Source organism: Malurus melanocephalus, unplaced genomic scaffold (assembly GCF_030028575.1).
Source record: "Malurus melanocephalus ecotype Western Australia unplaced genomic scaffold, MMel_1.1 scaffold_88, whole genome shotgun sequence".
Taxonomy (NCBI): Eukaryota; Metazoa; Chordata; class Aves; order Passeriformes; family Maluridae; genus Malurus; species Malurus melanocephalus.
In genome coordinates this window covers 1,761,442-1,781,083 of record NW_026623320.1, presented here as the reverse complement: position 1 = coordinate 1,781,083, position 19,642 = coordinate 1,761,442, and the positions used below count along the sequence as shown (strand labels likewise).

The following is a 19,642-nucleotide window of genomic DNA, read 5'->3' as shown; positions in this document are numbered from 1 at the left end:
TCATATCTCTTCAATGGCAGAGCATGAGACATGGGAAAAAAAAAAAGAAAAAAAAAAGAGTCCTTGACTTAGGATAAACAGGAATTACCAAAAACCCAAAACATCAGTGTGTTATCAATACCATATTTGTTCCAAATCCAAAACACAGCACTGCAACAGCTATTGAAAAGAAATTAGCTCTTCCCTAGCTGAAACCAGGACAGGTCAATATTAGCATTTTGCTCTGCAGTAAAAGTCTGCCTGGGTTTGCTGAGGAAATGAGAATTTCCTAGTAAGCTCTGCAGACAAGCTGCCATCTATAAAGCCTTTAAGAGCTAAATTCTACAAAAATTCTTGCAAAATATGGATGCTCTGCTCCCCCAAAGCACTAATACAGAAAGAAACAATGATATCACAGATCTGTGGAAGGAAAGATATGGTTCATATGTTTTATTTGCTTTTCAGACTTCTGAGTCCTATTTGGAAATTATGCTAGAAGAGTATGTCTGAGGAAAATTAGCTTCTTAGATTTYATTTATACATGCTTCACCAAAAGCCATCTATGACTTGAACCCAAATTCCTTCTGGAAACACTCTCTGAAAACTCAATATATAATCTTCCTCACAGGACCCTGCTGTGCTTACTCTGAATAAATCAAGGCTGTGAAATAACTATTATTTTGCATGGAGTATCCTTATCTATTAAAGATATYAGGGAGAATACAAATAATGCTATGTAGAATTACAGTAAAATACTAGCATTGAAAACAGAGAATGGGTCTTGAAAATAAAATGGCCTTCTACAAACCCCGTCTTCAATGAACAACTCAAACATCAGATCTGCACAGACTGTCAGGCACCTTCTGGTCATGACCACTGCAAACTTAAAACCACATTAAGAGAAGGAAAAAGTGAGTGAAATAGCTTTTCCAATACCCCTCTGCAAGCTATTACCAAAGCTGCCTGATGCCACTGCTCATTCACCGTGTCTTGCCCAAACACACGTGTGAGAAGAAAGGAATGCATTGTGTCGTCTTTTAAAAATGAAAACTGATACTTCTCCGACACTCTCCACACTTTCTGGTACTTTGATCAATCGCTTACAAGCTCCCAACATGGGGAAGTCACTTATCACAGGCAGATYGGCCATGACTGGGAATCACACCTCCAAGGCTTAAGTAAATTATGGGTTAACTGCTCTTRTTACAATCAAACCCCACTTTATGCTGGATTGCATGTAATTGCTTCAGTCCTAAGGCTTCTTCCTGCACCTAGCAGAACTCAGCAACAGACATTTCAGTTCAGGCCCATCACTTAGGAAGTCAGAAGACCCACTGCTCAGAAACACAGAGCTACAGTTTTTTAAAAAGCTGGAGGGAAATATTATGTCCTGTCTTCCCTGCAAAAAGTGTATTATATCTTTTAGAGCAAGCAGCATGGAATGAGGGCCAATATCCTCTCTAATCAGGGAACAGCTAGCATTTTCCTGGATTTCTGGTGTCCTTCACAACCTATCTCGAAGGCCAAGTTTGAAATTCCATTGTCAAACACTCAAGTTTCTGTAAAGTGTAAATGACAGAAGAATTTTTCCATCATGTTGAGGGTCAAATCATGGTTTTTTTATTCCTCTTTGAAATGATCTAGTAACTTTTATTCCCATAAGCACCCCCAAGCATTAAGGCTTATACAACTATTGTAGCTCTCAAGTACAGGCCCTCAGTAGATGTACTTAGACAGCAGAAGGTTTACACCTAAAATCACCTCATGAATAGTAAAACTAAATTTATATTTTAATTTTATAGTTTATCTTTATATAGATGTTGGACAGTATGTACAAAAGCCTGCCCATTTTACAGGGGATGAAGCTCCAAGAATAGAATTTGGTGGGCTCATCCTGGAAAGGTAGAATTTTTCTTGTTAATACACTGCAACTTTGGTGTAAAATTTCTGAACTAAAGCACCTTATAGAGAAATGCATAAACTTAAGGCAGGTTTGCTTGGGGTTTTGGTTGGTTGAGCGATTTTTGGCAGCAAAGTAAATAAAAGGCAACATAAATTATAAATGGAAATTAAACTACAGTCACAGGCACATATACCAACTGGACTGAAAAATTTTAAATGTTTAAAAAGCTGTGATAGACAAGAATATGTGTAGCATTAAATTTGTAGTTCTCAAACATCCACACAATTTCGACAAGCAAGGCAGTAAATCCTAATGTTAAAATCCCTGCTCCCCAAAACTATTTTAATGAATTATCCAGGACTCAASCAAATGAAATATTGTACTTTTCTTTTAAGTAGCCATGAATCTTCCCAGCTTCCTTGTACAAGCATGTATAGGAAAAGCCAGGAAATTGGATACTAAATCAACCCTACCCAACATCATGTCTCTGACAGTATCTCACGAGCCAGAAGAATGTGCAAGAACATGTCAAGCTTCCTTCTGGTTGCAAATCAGACATAAGCTTTGGATTTTGGGATTAATCCTAACAATCAATTTTTAAAGTGGTATTAATCTATATTTTAAAAAATCTGTATGTGCTATCATCTGTCCAATTCCTCTCTTAATCTTGTTTAATTCTCAGTCTCAACAACTTCATGTAGCAGAYGAGCTTCAGTCTAATTACATGATGCATGAAAAGGATATCCTTTTAATAGCTACAGATTTTCTAACTTTTGGCCTCACTTTTCAATGCTCCCWGCTGCCTTTCCTTCCCAGTTYTTCCATCACAWGGACAGGCCRAAGTGAAGCACTCTTAACTCTGCCRTTTCCAAACCATCATACTTTACTGCTACACCTGCTCATTCACGACCAATGTAAAATACCTCAGCCTTTTCACAARCAAGCTCTTCCACAMCCTTCTGCATTTGGATCATCTCTTCCTGAAGAATTCAAATAGCCTGAGACAGTATCTCAAAGGGAAAAAAAGATCATAAAAGTAACTGAGGAGTCTGAACCTCCAACTTAACATATGTTTTTTAAATCAACTAACCCAAGCAGACTAAAAAGTAGCTCATGGATAGCAYACATTTGCCAGAGGTCTTGAGAAGCCTGTACACATGTCTCAGGTAATTCCAAATTTTCTAAGGTAAGCACACACATAAAAGTGACAGTCGTCATTACATATAGTGGACACAAAGCAATATGGTTTAACCATGTCACCCATTCATTCACAGAACAAAGTCAACTACTCTGAAACTACAAAAAGAATCCATTTTCTGCCAAGAGTCTAGTTTTACAGGATGTCTCTCAGGATCAAGACCTATGATTTATGCGGTAGTTAAATGCCCCAAAAAGAGTTTCACGTACCCAAGTAATGAWTGCAGACCATTTACTTTTGGAAGACAAGCTGCATTGCACATGATAATACAGSTGTCACAATTAGCAACAAGGGATTAAAAACTACTCTTGCTGTGAGATGCAAAACATTATTTGCAAAGAGAGGTARTATGCTGCCATGTTATATGGGAATGGTTTAAAAAAAAAATCATAATGTTAACTTTGCAGTTTCAAGAGTGAGACAAGATTGAAAAAAAAAAYATACATAAACTTGAATGTCATAAAAATCTCTTAGGCTCTTTTGCGACCCCACCACCACAGRCAAAAAGAAATGGTCAGTCATTCAGGACAGTCCAGCTAATGGGCTTTCCCTGKAAAAATGATTGCCACTGCTCTGCCATCATTTTCTGCTTCAGCTTTCACGGAGACAGGAAACTGCCAAGAACAGGCTTCATGCTGGGCCAGACATCCAAATGCCTTGTACTCTGCTCCTCCCACACAGTCTATTGCTTAGGCTTGTGAGTCCCTCCTGTCTACATTTAAATCTGCTGAAGGGCAACATCACAAATGGTACGTGGCCAACATCATCATAAAAGTCTCAAAACCAGCTATGACTGGTGTGTCTGTAACCTCAACACAGCTAAATTATTCAAAGTAAATGCTAAAGCTAATTGGATAACAGAATTTTTAAGTCACCAYTTCAGTAGTTTGTGATAGATTGCAATCCAGAAGGGGAGCAGCAAGAAAGAGATACAGCCTTGCTTTTGACATYACACACAGAAGCACCACGGTCTGAAGATGCATCATTACAGGCTTCCCTTGTTCTCACCTTCTTCTCCAAGGAGGAGACTAGAGTAAGCTGAAACCAAGTCCAATCCAGTAACATCCCTTCTGGATTGACAGAGGCTCTGGAAATGGGCTTTGACATTTGCAYTGTAACGCCATACCTCCTGGCCTGGCAGTAACACCTGATGGCCTCACATCACTGAGGCCATTCCCAAACCCACCTGGATTCTAAAGCACCTGGAAGGCAATTCAAGGCTGAACAGTCCTCAGATGCAGCCCCCAATCACTTTTTACAGGCAACCTCAGAGGACCATGGCATATTTGGGAAAGATCTGGCACATACATTCACTACTTGCTTGTTGGAGTACCAAAACCAAGTTTTAATTTGGAGAGAGAACCCAGGTAGTCAGGTTGGGCTGGTAATGGTGGAGGAAGGGGAAGAAAGCTTATGTATTCACATGCAATTTATTTGAAAAAGCAAGGCGTACTGGCATGGAAGAAAAATTAATGTATGARGACCATGAACAGAAATATTCCCAACCAGCTATTTATAGCTTTGACCTTCTAGATTTTCTGCATCACTAACTCAAGAAGCAGCCTGCTGCCTGGCAAGCAGAGGTGAATGAAAGGAGAGCAATGCCAACTTGTTACAGAGAGGCCTTGTTAAACAGATGCTGTCAGCCTGAAAACTTAAATTTCTATCTAATAGATATTAGATAACTATTACTACAAACAGCCTGTGGGATGACAACATGATTTTTGGAAGGGCATAGTGGGGTCCCYTTTCAGTATTTGCTTTGCACTCTTGTCACCACCTGATGCATAAACAATCCATTTCAATGCTCTGCTGACAAAAGCATTTCCTATAATACACTTTCCAACATATGCTTTTCAAGGGGTTGGAGGGAGTGCTTGCTTTTAGCAGCAGAAAAAAAAACTGAAAGAATAGCCAAAAGTCTTGTGTACAAGAGGTACAGCTTATTACTGTCACCTTCCCTTCCATTCCCTTTCCAAGGGAACTTAATTTTTTTCAGGGTTCTTTTAAAGTATTGTACTCAGGACAGTCTTTCTGAAGAGAATATATTCTAAAGTTTGGGATTCTTTATTTCCTTTTTTTTCTTCTTTTTTTGCCCCCTGGAAGGGGAATCGTAAATCAAATATGACAAAAATATTCCAGTATTACTAGAAAGATCACACTATTAAATAGACTTTTTTGATTTCAATTTCTTGAAATTAAATTTCTGTATATTCCAGATTTTGTTCTGAAAAGTTTCATTTTTTCAAGCATTAATGGAATCAAGATTTTGCATTGGAACTGGTAGAAAGAAGCAGAGATGAAAACACTGAAAACACGACGAGCTGAAAACACTGCTCATTTTAATTCTTAGAAATTACATAAACAGAAACCCTTGTATGCTACATAACTGGACCACATCTTCATAGTTATTGTTTATGATGTACACATGCACATAGAGAYAGAATGGAGCAAACTCAAAGAAGTCTGTAACATGGCAATCCCTAAGATGAAGAGATACAAGAAGAAAAGTGGATGGCTGGGTGGAAAAAAGGGATTGGTAAAGGATGGCACTGAGGTGTACTGAGACAGCAACAAGCCTGGCAGTGTATGTGCCTCAGCTCCCATTCACACAGCTTGACTATTAAYAAAGCTACTGCCTAGGCATACATGAGCAACACTTACAAGACCTCAGTAGCCACAAGCTGTTTTAGGATTAAAATTCTTACAGAACCATAATCCTCATAACAACATTTTAAAGGCAAAAAGATTAGTGGGCTTTTCTTAACCTTCTTGGTGGCTGTAAACGAAACATCATGTGGCTAGTTGTAGCCAATTTTATTTTTTAGATTCTTTTTTACCATTTYTTTAGAAATAAGTGAGTTTTCTTGAACTGATTTGAAATAAGACTTAGGTTTCCAAAGCAAGGGCACATTCTTTATCATTTACCTTGTTCTTACCAAAGCAAACCCATCTAGTTAGCAGCTCTTAAAAAAGAAACATGAAGTATGTTTGCTGAATAGCTTGAGCTAAAAGAGCACAATCTACACATTTCATGCAACCTAGCACAGCAGTACCACTCAGGTAAAAAGCTGCTGGTATAGCACACAAAATAACTTCTGGGACATAACTTAAAATTCTATAGAAATAAAGTTGGGTTTGTCAGTCTTTTTCCAGCAGTTATACTAAAACTCTGAAGGACTCATACAGAGGCAATGGGTAACAAAATAGCAGAGCAATGGGTAACAAAGTAGCAGAGCAAACACTCCTATCCACTTCAGTGTCCCACTGTTTCATCCTAAAGCAAAAAGACAGTGTCCTTCCCAAACACACACATATGGACCACTTTTTTTGTGCCATGCTCTCAAATTGTAAAACCATACCATTTTTTGCCAATTTCAAAACATTACTRAAATTTCAGGGGAAGAACGAACAACATTACTGCCTGCAAATGCCGTAAGTCATTTTGGTACATCAAACAGCAGAGTTCCTATAATATTCATACAGTGAAGAAAACAGGGGTTCACAGAGAATTTGACAYGTGACAAAAACACTCACCAGCACTAGATTCATAGCTCACTACTACAAGGCTTAGAAACATGAGAACTACGTAACAGAAAACTACCAAGGACCAACCCGGTTCTTACCTCAGCAGGCTTCTTTTGTTCATTTGCTGGTGTTTTTGACTTACTCCTGTATTTAGAACAAGAAGAAAAGGAAGTGGAAGGACCTGTTAAAAAAAGGGAAGAAATAAAAAAGAACCATTATAGTTCAGTTCAATTCATTTAATTTTTTTCAGTAAAATACAAGGCACTCCAATCTCTTGAATTATAATTTCTGACAAGATGTGGGCAAAAAAAAATCTGTTAGGCAGTCTGTAGGCTTTATTTCAGCTCCTCCTGTTCCACTTGTTCTTTATAAAACCACAGCACACCAAGTTTATGGGTACATTCTGCTCTGCTCAATGCAAGCATGAGTAAACAGAAACAAGCAGACAGACTGCTTTCCTTCATTTAGTTCCCTTCTAACAAAGTGGAAGGAAGAGTAMAACAGAGGACAGAGTTTAAGAGTGCTCAAAAAAACCTCTGAAGAACAAAGCACTGATACTAAAATGTGCTAATGAGAGATGCAAAAAAAMCAGTGTGATATCTTAGACATTTCTGGCAAAATGTTATTTCAGCACAGGATGCATCAATGACTTGCAGTGAATACGACAATGAATCATTATTATGYATAGAGCTATTAGATAGGCACAGGTTTACAAGACACAAACAAGACCCTGTCACATAGGGTTGTTCTGTTTGGAATTTTTTGCAGATAAAATGGAAAGATACTCAGATACATGCCTGCCAAGGAACTCTTAAATTTTAACTTTTGTAAATTGTTTAACAGACTGAAGTGGAGTAGACCAAGAACTAGTATGAGATAAAATAATAATCAATATATTGATTATCACTCTAACACATCAATGCTTAAATAACTTTGCTACCCCTAACTATTTTAACATCGAATCTCTGCACAACATGAGACAACATGATTCCTTTTTTTTTTTAATAATTACAAAATAGAACCATGGGCAGTAAAACTTCTCTTGATTTACAAATTTCTTCTTGCCCACTATGAATGAGAAAGATACACAAGTTTCTCTTGAAATTCTAAGTATACTCAAAACTCCCCTTATAAGATCATTTGGCTTATTTTCCTCCTGTAACATGATTCAGAACACCAAAGACCACAAATGCAAAAAGAAATCAACCAAGAAACACTGGGTTATTTTTAAATTTTAAGAGGWGAAACGGTTTACCCCCAAACCACAGAAGGAAACCACAAGGGGGTGATAGACCAAAGGAAAATTAGCAGGTATTACTTACTCTCATTGTCTGAACTGTCACTGGTGCTTAGATGCCTGTGGCGTTTCATCCTGACGCATCCTAAAGAGACAAAAAAAAGTTGATGGCAACCATTCTACCAGAAAATCACCGGCTGCTGGCTGACGCCAAGTTCTTCACTAAAGGCAAAGCTCCTCTGAAGAGGTCTAAGGCATAAAAATAATACCAGCTCAGACACAATGTTTTATTTTTGCAGGCTATTAGATCACAGTATTATTTGTGAAACCGAGCACCCTCCAAACCAGCATGCCTCTGCTGGGCAGAGCTTGCTTTTAATTTTGCAGAAAGAAGTGCAACCCGCCAGCTGATTCCCGGCAGGGCATGAGCGGTGCATTGCTCGACTCAATGTCCCATCTGTTCAGCTGGAGGAAGAGTTGCCATGGTGGCAGTAGCTAGCTGAGAGACGGGTGGAGGCCAGGAAATAAGGTGGATGCACAGCAACCCAAGGATTTAGAAATATAACATACCTTAAAAAAACCTAAACAAACAAATGCACAAAAAACCCCTAAGGCAGCCATGCAAAGCAAAAGGCAGATTTTAAATAGTGACAATCATAGAAAGTAGTGACTGATCCCATTTAATTTAAATCATCTGATCACCATTTACTTCACAAGAAATATAGTTTTCAGAAGCTTGAGAAGTGATCAAGAGTATCACTGAGAAATACTTCAGTGGGACTGCACCAGTTGCATTAAAAAAGGTATCGAACTTTTTGAAATTCATTTTTGAACATGTAATGCATACAGAGAGAGGGGAAGAAGAAATTTCTGCACCTGTACTTAACAAAAGAAAAATCAAAACAGTTATCAGCTAGATACTCTAAACAAGTGCCAAGAAAAATCCATATACATTCTTATTAGTCCTGCCATTCTACAATACTCAATGTTACATTTGTTAAATCAGATTCAATAACTGTTTACAATTCATAGCCATAAATAACAACCACCACTACATTTTCAATGGATTGAATGAGAAAATCAATAGAGAAAAGAAGTAAAAAGTAGTTCTGCAGGAATATACAAGAACTCTTATTTTTTTGTTTGCTTTTAAGCAGAAGATATGCACAAGTAGGTTACAGACAGCTGAACCTGAAATGTCTGCAGTATTCTAAGTGCCAGCTAGGCCACACCTGAAATACAAGCAGCTTCATTTCTTAAACATAACCACATAGCATTAAAAAAAGCAACACAGTTAAATATCCTATTTGATAAGCACTCCACGTTAGTTACTGTACAATGGGTCTTGAGATKATCCAAATACCACGGGATAAACAAGATTTCCAGATAAGAGAAGCCAGCCCAAAGGCTTTGAAGAGATTGTAATTTAATTGTTTGCAGCACAAATGTTTAATTTAGTGGAAAATTTCAGCAGTCTTTGTATTTAAGAGAGTGAGTTTACTGAATCTAAATGCAATGTTCGCTCAAAGTTTAAACCAATCCCTTCAACCTGTTATAGAAAAAGAAATCCACACTCCTGAAAGCTGACAAAGGAAGCGATGCTTCCAGTTTTCAAGAAAGCAGATACAGAACTCCTAAGTCAGKTATTTAACCTGGGGGGAAGACAGACAGAGGACAAAGGTCATTTGCACCACTTAAGCAAGCTATAAAATTCCATAACATAACAAATAATTTCACATTAATTCACCTTCTCACAGCTCAGACAACACTGGGAAGACAAGGCAGCCATGCTGTATGTATGTGCAGACCAGTGTCCAAAAGAGACATCAAAAATTAAAAACCCAGAACACCACAGGACATMATTTCCAGTGAGCAATGTAAGATAGGTAGCCTGTACAGATGAAGAAACTTCCTTGAAGCTCTTGGACAAAAGCTGTTTGACAGGYAGAAAGCACTCAGGTCAGAAGGACTTGTATTTGTACATGTTTTGGGGGCACCAGACTTGAAGTTTGCTGCAGGGTAGAAGTCAAGTCTAGAGGACTACTTTCATATTGCCAACTCATGAAGTTTAAAGGCATAGATTTTCATCAAGAGCAAATAAAATTGTGTTGCCTGTTTGAGAGCTTGCACTTCAGTAGCCTAAACCAGCCCTCTGGAGGCATGCAAGTCTCCCTAAAAAGAGCAKGTTCTGCCCTAACAACTTATCTGCTGGTAGGCTTCATTTCCAAACAACCTGATTCACAGAACATCAGGTATCTTACAAGACCTTGGGAGACTACAGGAAAAAAAAAGCWTTCAGGTGAGCTGAGCAGTATTCCCCACTTCCACTTCTCAGCAAGAAATATAAGTGCTTGCTGCTGGCTTTGGTYTGATGTTCAGGTGAATTCTTGAGCAATTGTTAAAAGGTGCTGAAARCTTATGGCAGGCGATTTCCGTCTCTTACTAGTCTATATAAACATGCAGCAATAAAACCTTTTCATTCTGTACTAAGGAGAGCTATCTGCAGAGYACAACATGAGAATTCAACTAAAGTAGGGTCAAACATGAGGTTGAGAGAGACAATCACAGGACAGAACACCCAGGAAGCCTGGACTTCTGCCTGGGCAACTGGGAAAGAAGAGCAGAGATGCCTACACTTCAAACACAGCTTACATAGAAACGGCAAGTGTAACAAAAACTTCAGAACAGAAAGCACACCTCTGCCAACAACTCCATGAGAGTGGAAAAAAAACAACCAAACAAAAACTAAACAGAAGTAAACAGCTGTTATTTGAGAACTGGATTTGTAGCAGCTCAGGCAGGAGATTTACACCTCCATGATAGCAGACAGAAACAGAAAAAGAAGTCATCGAGAGCAAAAAGCCCTGAATAGCACTTATACTGGATTCCTGCCTGATTTTCTTCAGCAATATTAACCACATCAACTGTGAATAAAAAGCCACAGAATTACAACAAATCACAGGTGTGTTRTGTTTGGTAAAACAGGTTAAGTGACTACAAGGCTACAAGTACGCTATGKTCTCATGTGATGCAGGAGGACCCAGAGCCTCAGAACCATTCAGCAGAGACTGCCTCTACAGTAGATTTCACTTTTCTTTTTATTGGGAACCCCTTTGCAGTACCTTTGTGAACACTGGGACTGCCACACAACTTCAGCTCACTTCCACCCCAAAGCATGRGGGCTCATCCAAAAGGCTCACAGATAATGATGCTTCCACTCTAGCCACTAGAGAGGGATCCCAAAGTAACATCCATTCCATGGGAAACCTCCTGGCTCATTTTACCGGCCTTTGAAGAATGGAGAAGAATCAGCAGCTGCTCAATTCAGAAAAACAGGAGACCCCCACACAGCCCATGGAAATTCATGTCAACCTTTCCCAGCTTCAGTCCAATACCCCCAAARTAGACTGTATCCTTTAGTTTGTCAAGGCATTTTGCAAATGGGCATACTAAATTTCTTGTTTGAATAAATTTAAGTTTTAACATTTAAACTTTCTAGCACTTCCAATGTACAAACTAAGGAAACCACAGAGTGTAAAGCAACTCACGACTGAAATGTTGTTGCAGAGCAACAGAGATGTGGCTTTGCTYTCCTTAAAATGCCTCAAGAAAATCCTTATTTTTCAGCCACTGGATCATGATTCTCAGTACCTTAGAAGGTAAGCAGGGGTGCTTTGGCTATGGACTAGAAGAGTGCACAAGCCTTATGGGCAAGCACAGATTACCTCAGAAATGATCATTAAAAATACAAACATAATATACTGTTTCCATCCCTCTTTTTTTTTTATTTTTTTATTTTTTTTTACACTCCACTGAGGGACTAGCAACTTATCAATCACTTGTATGACAAGATATACAAATTCCAAAGATGCCCAGATTCAGGGATCTTCTAAATGAAAACTGAAATACAGAAGTGACATTAAGAAATCATCATGTCAATCAAGGAAAAATGTTCAACTCTCCAGGCAATTATTGCAATGAAACCTTTGCTGGCATCATTTTTAGTATAAATTACTAGASTTACTCCTAAACTTGAACCAACATCTTTTGCACTTCTGACTTGCCAAGCCATGGCTGCACATTAATGCATAATCTGCTTGAAACTGTTTAAGACATGAACTGTAACTTTAAAAAGGAGAAATCAGCCTCATTCCCTGCTGTCACCTTAACAACTGAATGCAGGTCAAGGTGCCCTGAACCCTTTTGAATGCTTAACMAGAAAACAAGGAAAACTCTAGGAAAAACCTCAGCCACAGACAGCAACTGCGCTGCCAACTTTCCCTGGCATCCAGAAGGCTACTGCACATATTGGGAATCTTGCCCTGGAGACAGAACTGATGCTTGTATCCAACATACCACTGCACTTTCAAGGAAAGCCAGAAAAAAGGCACCCTGCACTCACCTGGCTGAAATCAAAACATGGATTCCAAGCTAAGAGGAATCAACACCTCAGCCAGCACATGCAAGAATCAAAGACAGTAACACTGATATTTCCAAAAATCTAAAGGATACATTTTGTAAGTAATTATTWCTAAGTTATGTTTGCTCCTTTTGGCTTATTCACAAATATCTGCACTGTTAAAGTGAACAAGAAGCAGCCACTTGCCTCTACCACCATTSTCTCCTACCCCTGAAGAAAATCAAAGTAGCACTGACTTAGGGCACTTCCCACTTTTGAAAAGATAGTTACCATGGATTACTCAAAAAAATCACTCAAGCAACACATGTAAACAGCAGACAAGTAACAAAATTTCAGAGCCTTATCCAAAACAAAAACCCATTTCAAACACCTGCAGAAACAAGACAAACAAGTATTTTTTTCATTTTCAATTTGCATCAGAATAAACAACTAAATTTACCAAATACACTATTACATTTAGCCCCTTTTTCTAATACATTCCTCTGGATAGTTCATCAGTAAAAGAAGAAACAAGGATGAGATATCAGCGAGTCTGAATTTGTACAACATATTAGGCAAGACATCACTGACAAGTGCACAAGATGAATCCTTAAAGACAGCCAAGATTTCTGAACAAAACAGTATCTCCAAGGAATAGCAGTGCTTCCTGGCTTCAATTTGTTGCAAAGGTTAAGCATATCTATGCRCTACTCAGTACCTGTTAGGACCTATAGACAGAAAAAACAATCAGAAAATTCAAGGAACTGTTAAGCAAATATATCCTAGATCTGTGAGATTTTATTTCTTTCCATCTTAAAATAGCCTGACAAAATGGATTTGGCTACAACACTATGGAAATTTTCAAGTGGGACAAAAAGTAACCTACTTTATTTTATTAAAAAGAAAAACAGCATCTATGCATGAAAACCAAATGACAAGYGACATGCAAATTTCAGATTAAAATTCTGTACTTACATTTTTACAATATGGCTTGTCTACAAAAAAAAAAAAAGGCAGAGGCAGTAGGTAACAATTTCCAAGTCTCCAAAATGTGGTTTATGTAACTGTTAAATTTAGATTAGGAAGCAAATTATCTTGAAAGGTCTCCAGGAAATGTAGTACAGTAAAACCATTTAAATAGGTCAGGTTTCATAGTCAACTGCCAGGGAAATTACGAAATATGAATAGAGTTAATACAACCTTTCAAATAACTAGAGGAAGAGAGATCACTCGTGTTTGGGTTTTTTTATTATTATTTTTTAATATTCTATCCAATCTCAAAGAAAGGCTATATAAACTGGAAAAAACACTCACTTAGAACCRGGTTTACAATATGTGCTACATTGAAAAGGTTTGAAAGGTTAAACAATTCACAGAAGAYGATGTTCAGCAAAGTAACAATCTTAACAATTCTGTGATTGCTTTTTTATTTCACTCTAACCACAAAATTCTTAACAATTCATAGTATACTCCTACTCTGCTGAAGAAGCGTGACCATATCTATCCTAGTCTCCCCTAAMTCCTAAAATAAAATAATGAATTATTTTCCGAAAACTACTGGCCTATCAGAAAATAATTTTTTTCTTGCTACTACTTCATAATAAATCTTAACATAATAATCTGTAATTCAACAAAGGAGGAATGTATCAATTTTTCGAGGCAGCCATACCAGCAACAGCCAATTGCTTTGTCATTAGGCAATAAATAATTGTAGCAAGCAAGGAAGTGCACATTACAGAAATCTGGCTAATAACATAGGTCTACATGAAATGCAGTAGCAACAAGGCAGTCTCAAGCTCTGTCTTCCTCATATGTTACTTCTTTATATATATAGCAATTTGGCAGCTGCCTCTAAGGTACTGTAGGTTTAAAACAGAGAAAAACAAAAGAAGTCAAAAATATCATACTCCAACATGACTTATCCCCTGAAACTGTTAAATTCTGGACTGAATTAATCTGATAGACCATAAAACTAGGATGAAGAAACCCCAAATATAATCACACACACACATTCATTTGTGGATTATGGGCCAAAAGCGTACCCTGACATCTTTTTTTGTTGATTCTTCATTATAATCCATATACCCTTCTACCATGATAATCCATCATTCAGTCTAGTGCAAAGTACTTAATGAACCTCATTTTGCGTTCCAAGTACAAAAACAGGGTAAGTGATGCTTTTTCTTCACATTTAAACATTTTAAGTGATGCTTTAAACTTCACATTTTTAACATGTTTTGAAGACACAAAAAAATACAGCACACCCCAAATATCTTTCCTACATTGAGAACAGAAGTAGAGGTTTTAATTTCTGGTACCACATCCATGCATTGACCTACTGTGAGGGCAGGGGAACAGATTTATACTAGAGGCCTTCTAAATTGCCCCACACCAAGCTGCTTGTTAAAAACCAGAAATCCTTCTCAGATGACCAAGTCACCAGCAACACGTGCAGTGCCACTGTTACCTCAGCAGAAACATTCCAAGAGGCTACAAAGAAATGAAACTGTGCTGTCTTCCCAGTGCTTCCATGACACCCAGCAGTGACTGAGCAGACTCACTTTCATTTTTGAGGCAAGCTGTACATGACGGCCTTTACACCTGCAGCCAGGTGGGCCAGGCTGAAATGGAAATATTTCTGTCATTAAACATGTAGTTTTAGCATTAGTATCCTGAAGGTGATACTGATCTGGGCAGAGCCAATTAAAAATAAAAAAAATCAGACTGTTATTAGCTCAAGCAAATACACCATTGCATATGTGGTTCTGAGCTACTCTATGCTTCGGTCCTCATTATCCATTTTCTATTCCTGAACACAACACTGATTTTATATCAGCTGTTTAACAGGACTGTAATTTTTCTAAAACAGCAGCAGAGATTTAGACACACAAAATTATTTCCTTCAAAACACCATATTGAGTTTGAGTGAAAGCCTGCTTTTAATATAAAATTAAAAAAAAAAAGAAGAAAAAAGCCACTTTCTTCCCTAGAACCATAACCAGTCTGGTGCTGCTTGGAATTGCCATGCTTACACACCTCAGGTGTGTCTGTCTGGCTGCCTCCTCACACCYACACCTCAGCTCCTCTCACACTCCTGCTGGCATCACTCCCATGCAAGGAAAACACTAAAATGAGGGTACATCCCTCAGGAAAGGGAGTCAYTGGCCTTCAGCAGGGTCCTGTGCCTGCCCACAGCAGCAATGTCCATCTCGTTGCTGCAGGTCCCTCCCTGAGGGGGCAACAAAGTTCTCAGCATGATGAAATAAGGAACAAGTTCCCAAGTGGAAAGTCAAAGTGACATTAAACACACAAGCAGCACCACCTGCTGAAGTGGCCAGCAATACATTGTCAACAGAGAGAAGCCACCACAGCTCTCACTTCTTCAGGTCAGCATCACATGAACTGTGTTTTGTCAGACTGTTGGGAACAACATGGCAGCTAATTGCTTCCTGAAGGAAATCCCCCAGGAGGCAGGGGGCAACTCACATAGGGCCCTATGAGAGCACCTGCACCCAGTGCCATGGAAAAGCACCTACCCTAGTTACTCATACTCAGGAAGCTCATCTGCTCAGAAGAGCCCTCAGCTGGGGAGACACAGTTACTGATCGTGTGCTGCGTTTTACAGGGCTTCCTCGGAGGAAAACTCATACCCAACACTAAGATATCTAAGAACCAAGGGATAAAAGTAGAAAAGCAAACCCCACAAGCCCACTTACTAAACTAAGATGAAGCTAAAGACAATATCTGCTTTGAAGAAAGACTGATGTGGGTACACTGCTACTAAAAATGGACCAATACAGGCCATCACACCCTCTGCTAAGCTGGGCAAACAAGGGGCTGGCTGCCCAGGGGGTTTGATACCCAAAGACAGCCCCATGGCCCCATATCTGCAAGGAGACTGCAGTCACGGGCACACCAMGCACCAGGAGAAAGAAACAGGAGCAGCTTCACCAATATGACTGAGCAGAAAAACCTCTGAGCGCTTAGCTGGGCTATTTTAAGAACKGGTATGATTCACGTTACCGTGGCTGTAAGTGTTTTTCAGTCTTCACCATATCTACCCTCATGATAAGCTCATATTAAGCAGGCACTGAAAGCCCTGACATTTCAGAGCTGCAATGCAGAGCAGCCATACATCACAAGGGCAGCCTCCGGCACCAGCAGGCAGCTGCATCCAGGTCTCCCAAGCRCGTATTCTGCGACCTTGCCACTCACTGCCCTTCCTGCTGATGCACACGTGGAAACAAACAGAAGGAAAATCAAAAAAATCCCTATGATGCACCAAGTCACTAAGTATTGTCCCACTGTTGCACAGTGATGAAACTGCAGGGAGGGGAGAGAAGGGAATAAAAAAAAACCCCACAGAAGTGCCACTACTTAATTGAAATTAAGCAATAACCAGTATTATACTAGTTCGAGTGAAACCTCACTTTGCCCCACTGAATTATGYTGCCAGCAGTTGTCCACTTGTATCTTTTTCTCTGTTCTTCAGCTGCTCTAATGCATGCTTTCATGACAAAATACTGGTGAAGGAACTAGCACTGCAGCTAGAATCACAGGCAGGAAATATTGTCAAAGAAAGGATCTAGAACTGTATGTGCTATTTGGGATTATGAAAAACAACTTCCCTATTAATAGCATAGGCAAAAGTTCTCATAGTCGACAAAACACTTAAACACATTCATTTGGTACTCACTAATAAATATATTAATGTAGGTTTTAGCTGTTCTTGCTTTGTTCTTTACAAATCTCAAATAAAAGAATCAACAACAGCAGCCTCCATTAAATATTTTATCTGTTTTGACTAATTTTTTTCTTACTTGTAACACTTTGAAAAGGCTGATTGCTTCACTGCAAAATTTTGCATCACCAACAAAACCTGAAGGATTRTAAAAGGCAGAAAATATCAAGATGCATCTTTACATGCTACTCAAAGAAAATAAAAATGCAAATAATTTCCTACAGGAAACATTAAGYTGATAATTTCTTTCCTTATCTGACAAGAAATGGTTTTCATTTACAARTTGAAATAAACAATCTGGATACTAAAGTTTTCCTCAAGTAAAAGGAGTGCACTGAGGGGATCATTGGATAGGAACAATTAAAGGGAATGTACTGTCACAGCCAGAACTCTAAATAGTATTTGGAATATTTCAAATCTCTGCCCTAATACTAACATCCTACTACATTTTCTAGCATTTCACACAACATGTATACATATGCGACTGCACTACTATTTTGGCTCTCCATGTCAAAATATCACAGCACAAGAAAACATTTACTGTGAGTTCTCTTAAAATATATTTTAGTTTAAAAAACCTTTTGAAGAGACAAAAAAATCTGTCTTAATAACCAATGAATTAAAATTAATTTCAATGTCTGGTCAATTAAATTAATGTTATGCACTACAATCCATAATACACAACACATCAAAGGACACAGAGGAGTCTCTTAGTCAAAGAGATTTAAAATAGATTTATAAAAATAAATACCATYCCAGGTTTCTCTATATCACCAAACTGAGGTGGGAAAAAAAAACATTATGAAAGAGATACTGTGGTCAACTGATGTTTGTCCATTTTTATGTASAGAGTAGAGGCAAAAAAATAATTTTCCTCTCTCTTAACACAAGGTGCAGCAATGACTAAAAAAATAACAGACTTGCCCACTGGGACTGATGCTACCCTGAAAAGAGGAAAGGATGACTGTATTTGCTCATGGTTTACAAAATGTCAAGTCTGGTTTGGGAAAGCAGTCAAGAGATGCATCCTGAAAACCACATTAAGGTTCAACTTCTTATCAATAGGCAAGTTAAAGACAAAGTAATTTTATAATTTTTAATACACACTGATTGAGACTGACCATTAACCTTCCTCTAAATTCCTCGTTCCTCTTCCTTCCTGTAGAAATAAACAACAAGATTTAAATGAGTAAACTAGACCATCACCATTCTACTGTTCTTAGTGGAAAGCATGTCCTTAATCTGTGCTGAAGCTGAGCTGAGCTGATGGAGGTGACTTGTTTGCCACAGGAGAAAAGGTGCCAACCAACAGAATGGATCACAAAGAACACAGGRACTTGAACAGGTGGACTCTGAAAGTAGAGGAGAACACTCTCCTTTCCATCCCCTGAGGATAAGGAACTATCACAGCTGACCTTCCACTACTGCCAAGGTGYAATGAGTCTGCCTCCAAAGCAGGTCTCTTGTCCATTCTTCACTCCTATACTGGGATGAATGGAAATGCCTACAAGCCATGGAAGTAAGGTGTTTCACCACATGTTTATTCATATGGCAAGAGTTACAAGATGCTGCACTGCTGCAATTGAATCCCATGCTGTCAAGAACAGTACTAAAATCTCTGCTGAGAAATAGGGAGAGAAAAGATGCTCTAGCTGAAAGTAGAACTGTGAAACTGAACCAAACAAAACCACCTTTACAGCAGCATCACTCTAAAGATTCCAKGATGCAATGCAAAACCTGAAGTTGATATGTTTTGTACAGTCAACTCCACCTGGTCAGGGAGGTTCTCACAGACCTGTAAAGATGCTACCTTCTCTGCAGGCTCTTCCCTWGTCCAGCTGCAGAACACAGGGTGGGCTGCAGCTGTACCAGTTACCAGGGGCTCTGCAAAGGAGAGAAAGGACAAACAAGCCTGCACTTGACTGGGGCAGAATAAAGCCATCCCAGACTCCTCTTTGGCTATCCACCTCCCTGGCTCGGCAACATCAAAAGTGACTGGCTGTTCACACAGCAGCTGTGATCCAGGATCACAGATGAGGCATATGTAGTTCCCTCGTACATCCCTGCCAGTGAGGCAGAGTGCTGCTGCCTATCCCAACACCAACTATGGTTTCCAGTTAATACATACACACACAGCCATACCACAGCACCTGTGAGACACTTCTAGAAGGTCTAAAGAAGATGAAAACACACACATTAATTGTATGTCTTTAAACATAGGGTACTCAGGCATTCCCAAACCACCTGTTAGTAGTTAGCAAACTACTGTAGGAGGAGAGCAGCACAGAGAGCTGCACATTGATGCAAGAGAGGCACCCTTCTGGCAAGGCCTGAGAGCAGCAGTGACAAGCACCGACACAAGCCTGTCTGGTTTCATTTGCTACACCCACTCAGCCACGCGGAGAAAGCTTTATGGATGAGCAACATTAGTCAATCACTCATTCAGGCTAAGAGCAAGGCAGTATCTTCTAGCACCCCTCAACACCCCTGAAGAACTCTTTGCAGAATCTGAACCCCCAACTACAGCGCTAAGGAAAACATGCCATGGCTTTGGGTAAGAGATGAAACAGACTGAGACTATCCGTGAAAGGAGGGGAGATGCATTTTAAACAGCAAAGAGTAGCAAACAGGATGAAGAGACTACTCACTGCTTCTCA

The 19,642-nt window shown here is 39.0% G+C and overlaps 1 protein-coding gene across 5 annotated transcripts in view; it reads right to left on the bottom strand.

Annotated features, from left to right (window-relative positions):
• JADE3 (jade family PHD finger 3) overlaps positions 1–19,642 on the bottom strand; it is a 63,610-nt gene that overhangs the window by 24,078 nt on the left and 19,890 nt on the right. For all 5 annotated transcript variants that reach the window (XM_057368113.1, XM_057368109.1, XM_057368112.1 and 2 more), the window contains 2 exons: positions 7,931–7,990; positions 6,707–6,789 (listed from right to left, as the gene is read on the bottom strand). In XM_057368113.1, the coding sequence (XP_057224096.1) occupies positions 6,707–6,789; positions 7,931–7,979 (132 nt within the window). In that variant the 5' untranslated portion in view covers positions 7,980–7,990. The remainder of the gene's footprint in view (positions 1–6,706; positions 6,790–7,930; positions 7,991–19,642) is intronic.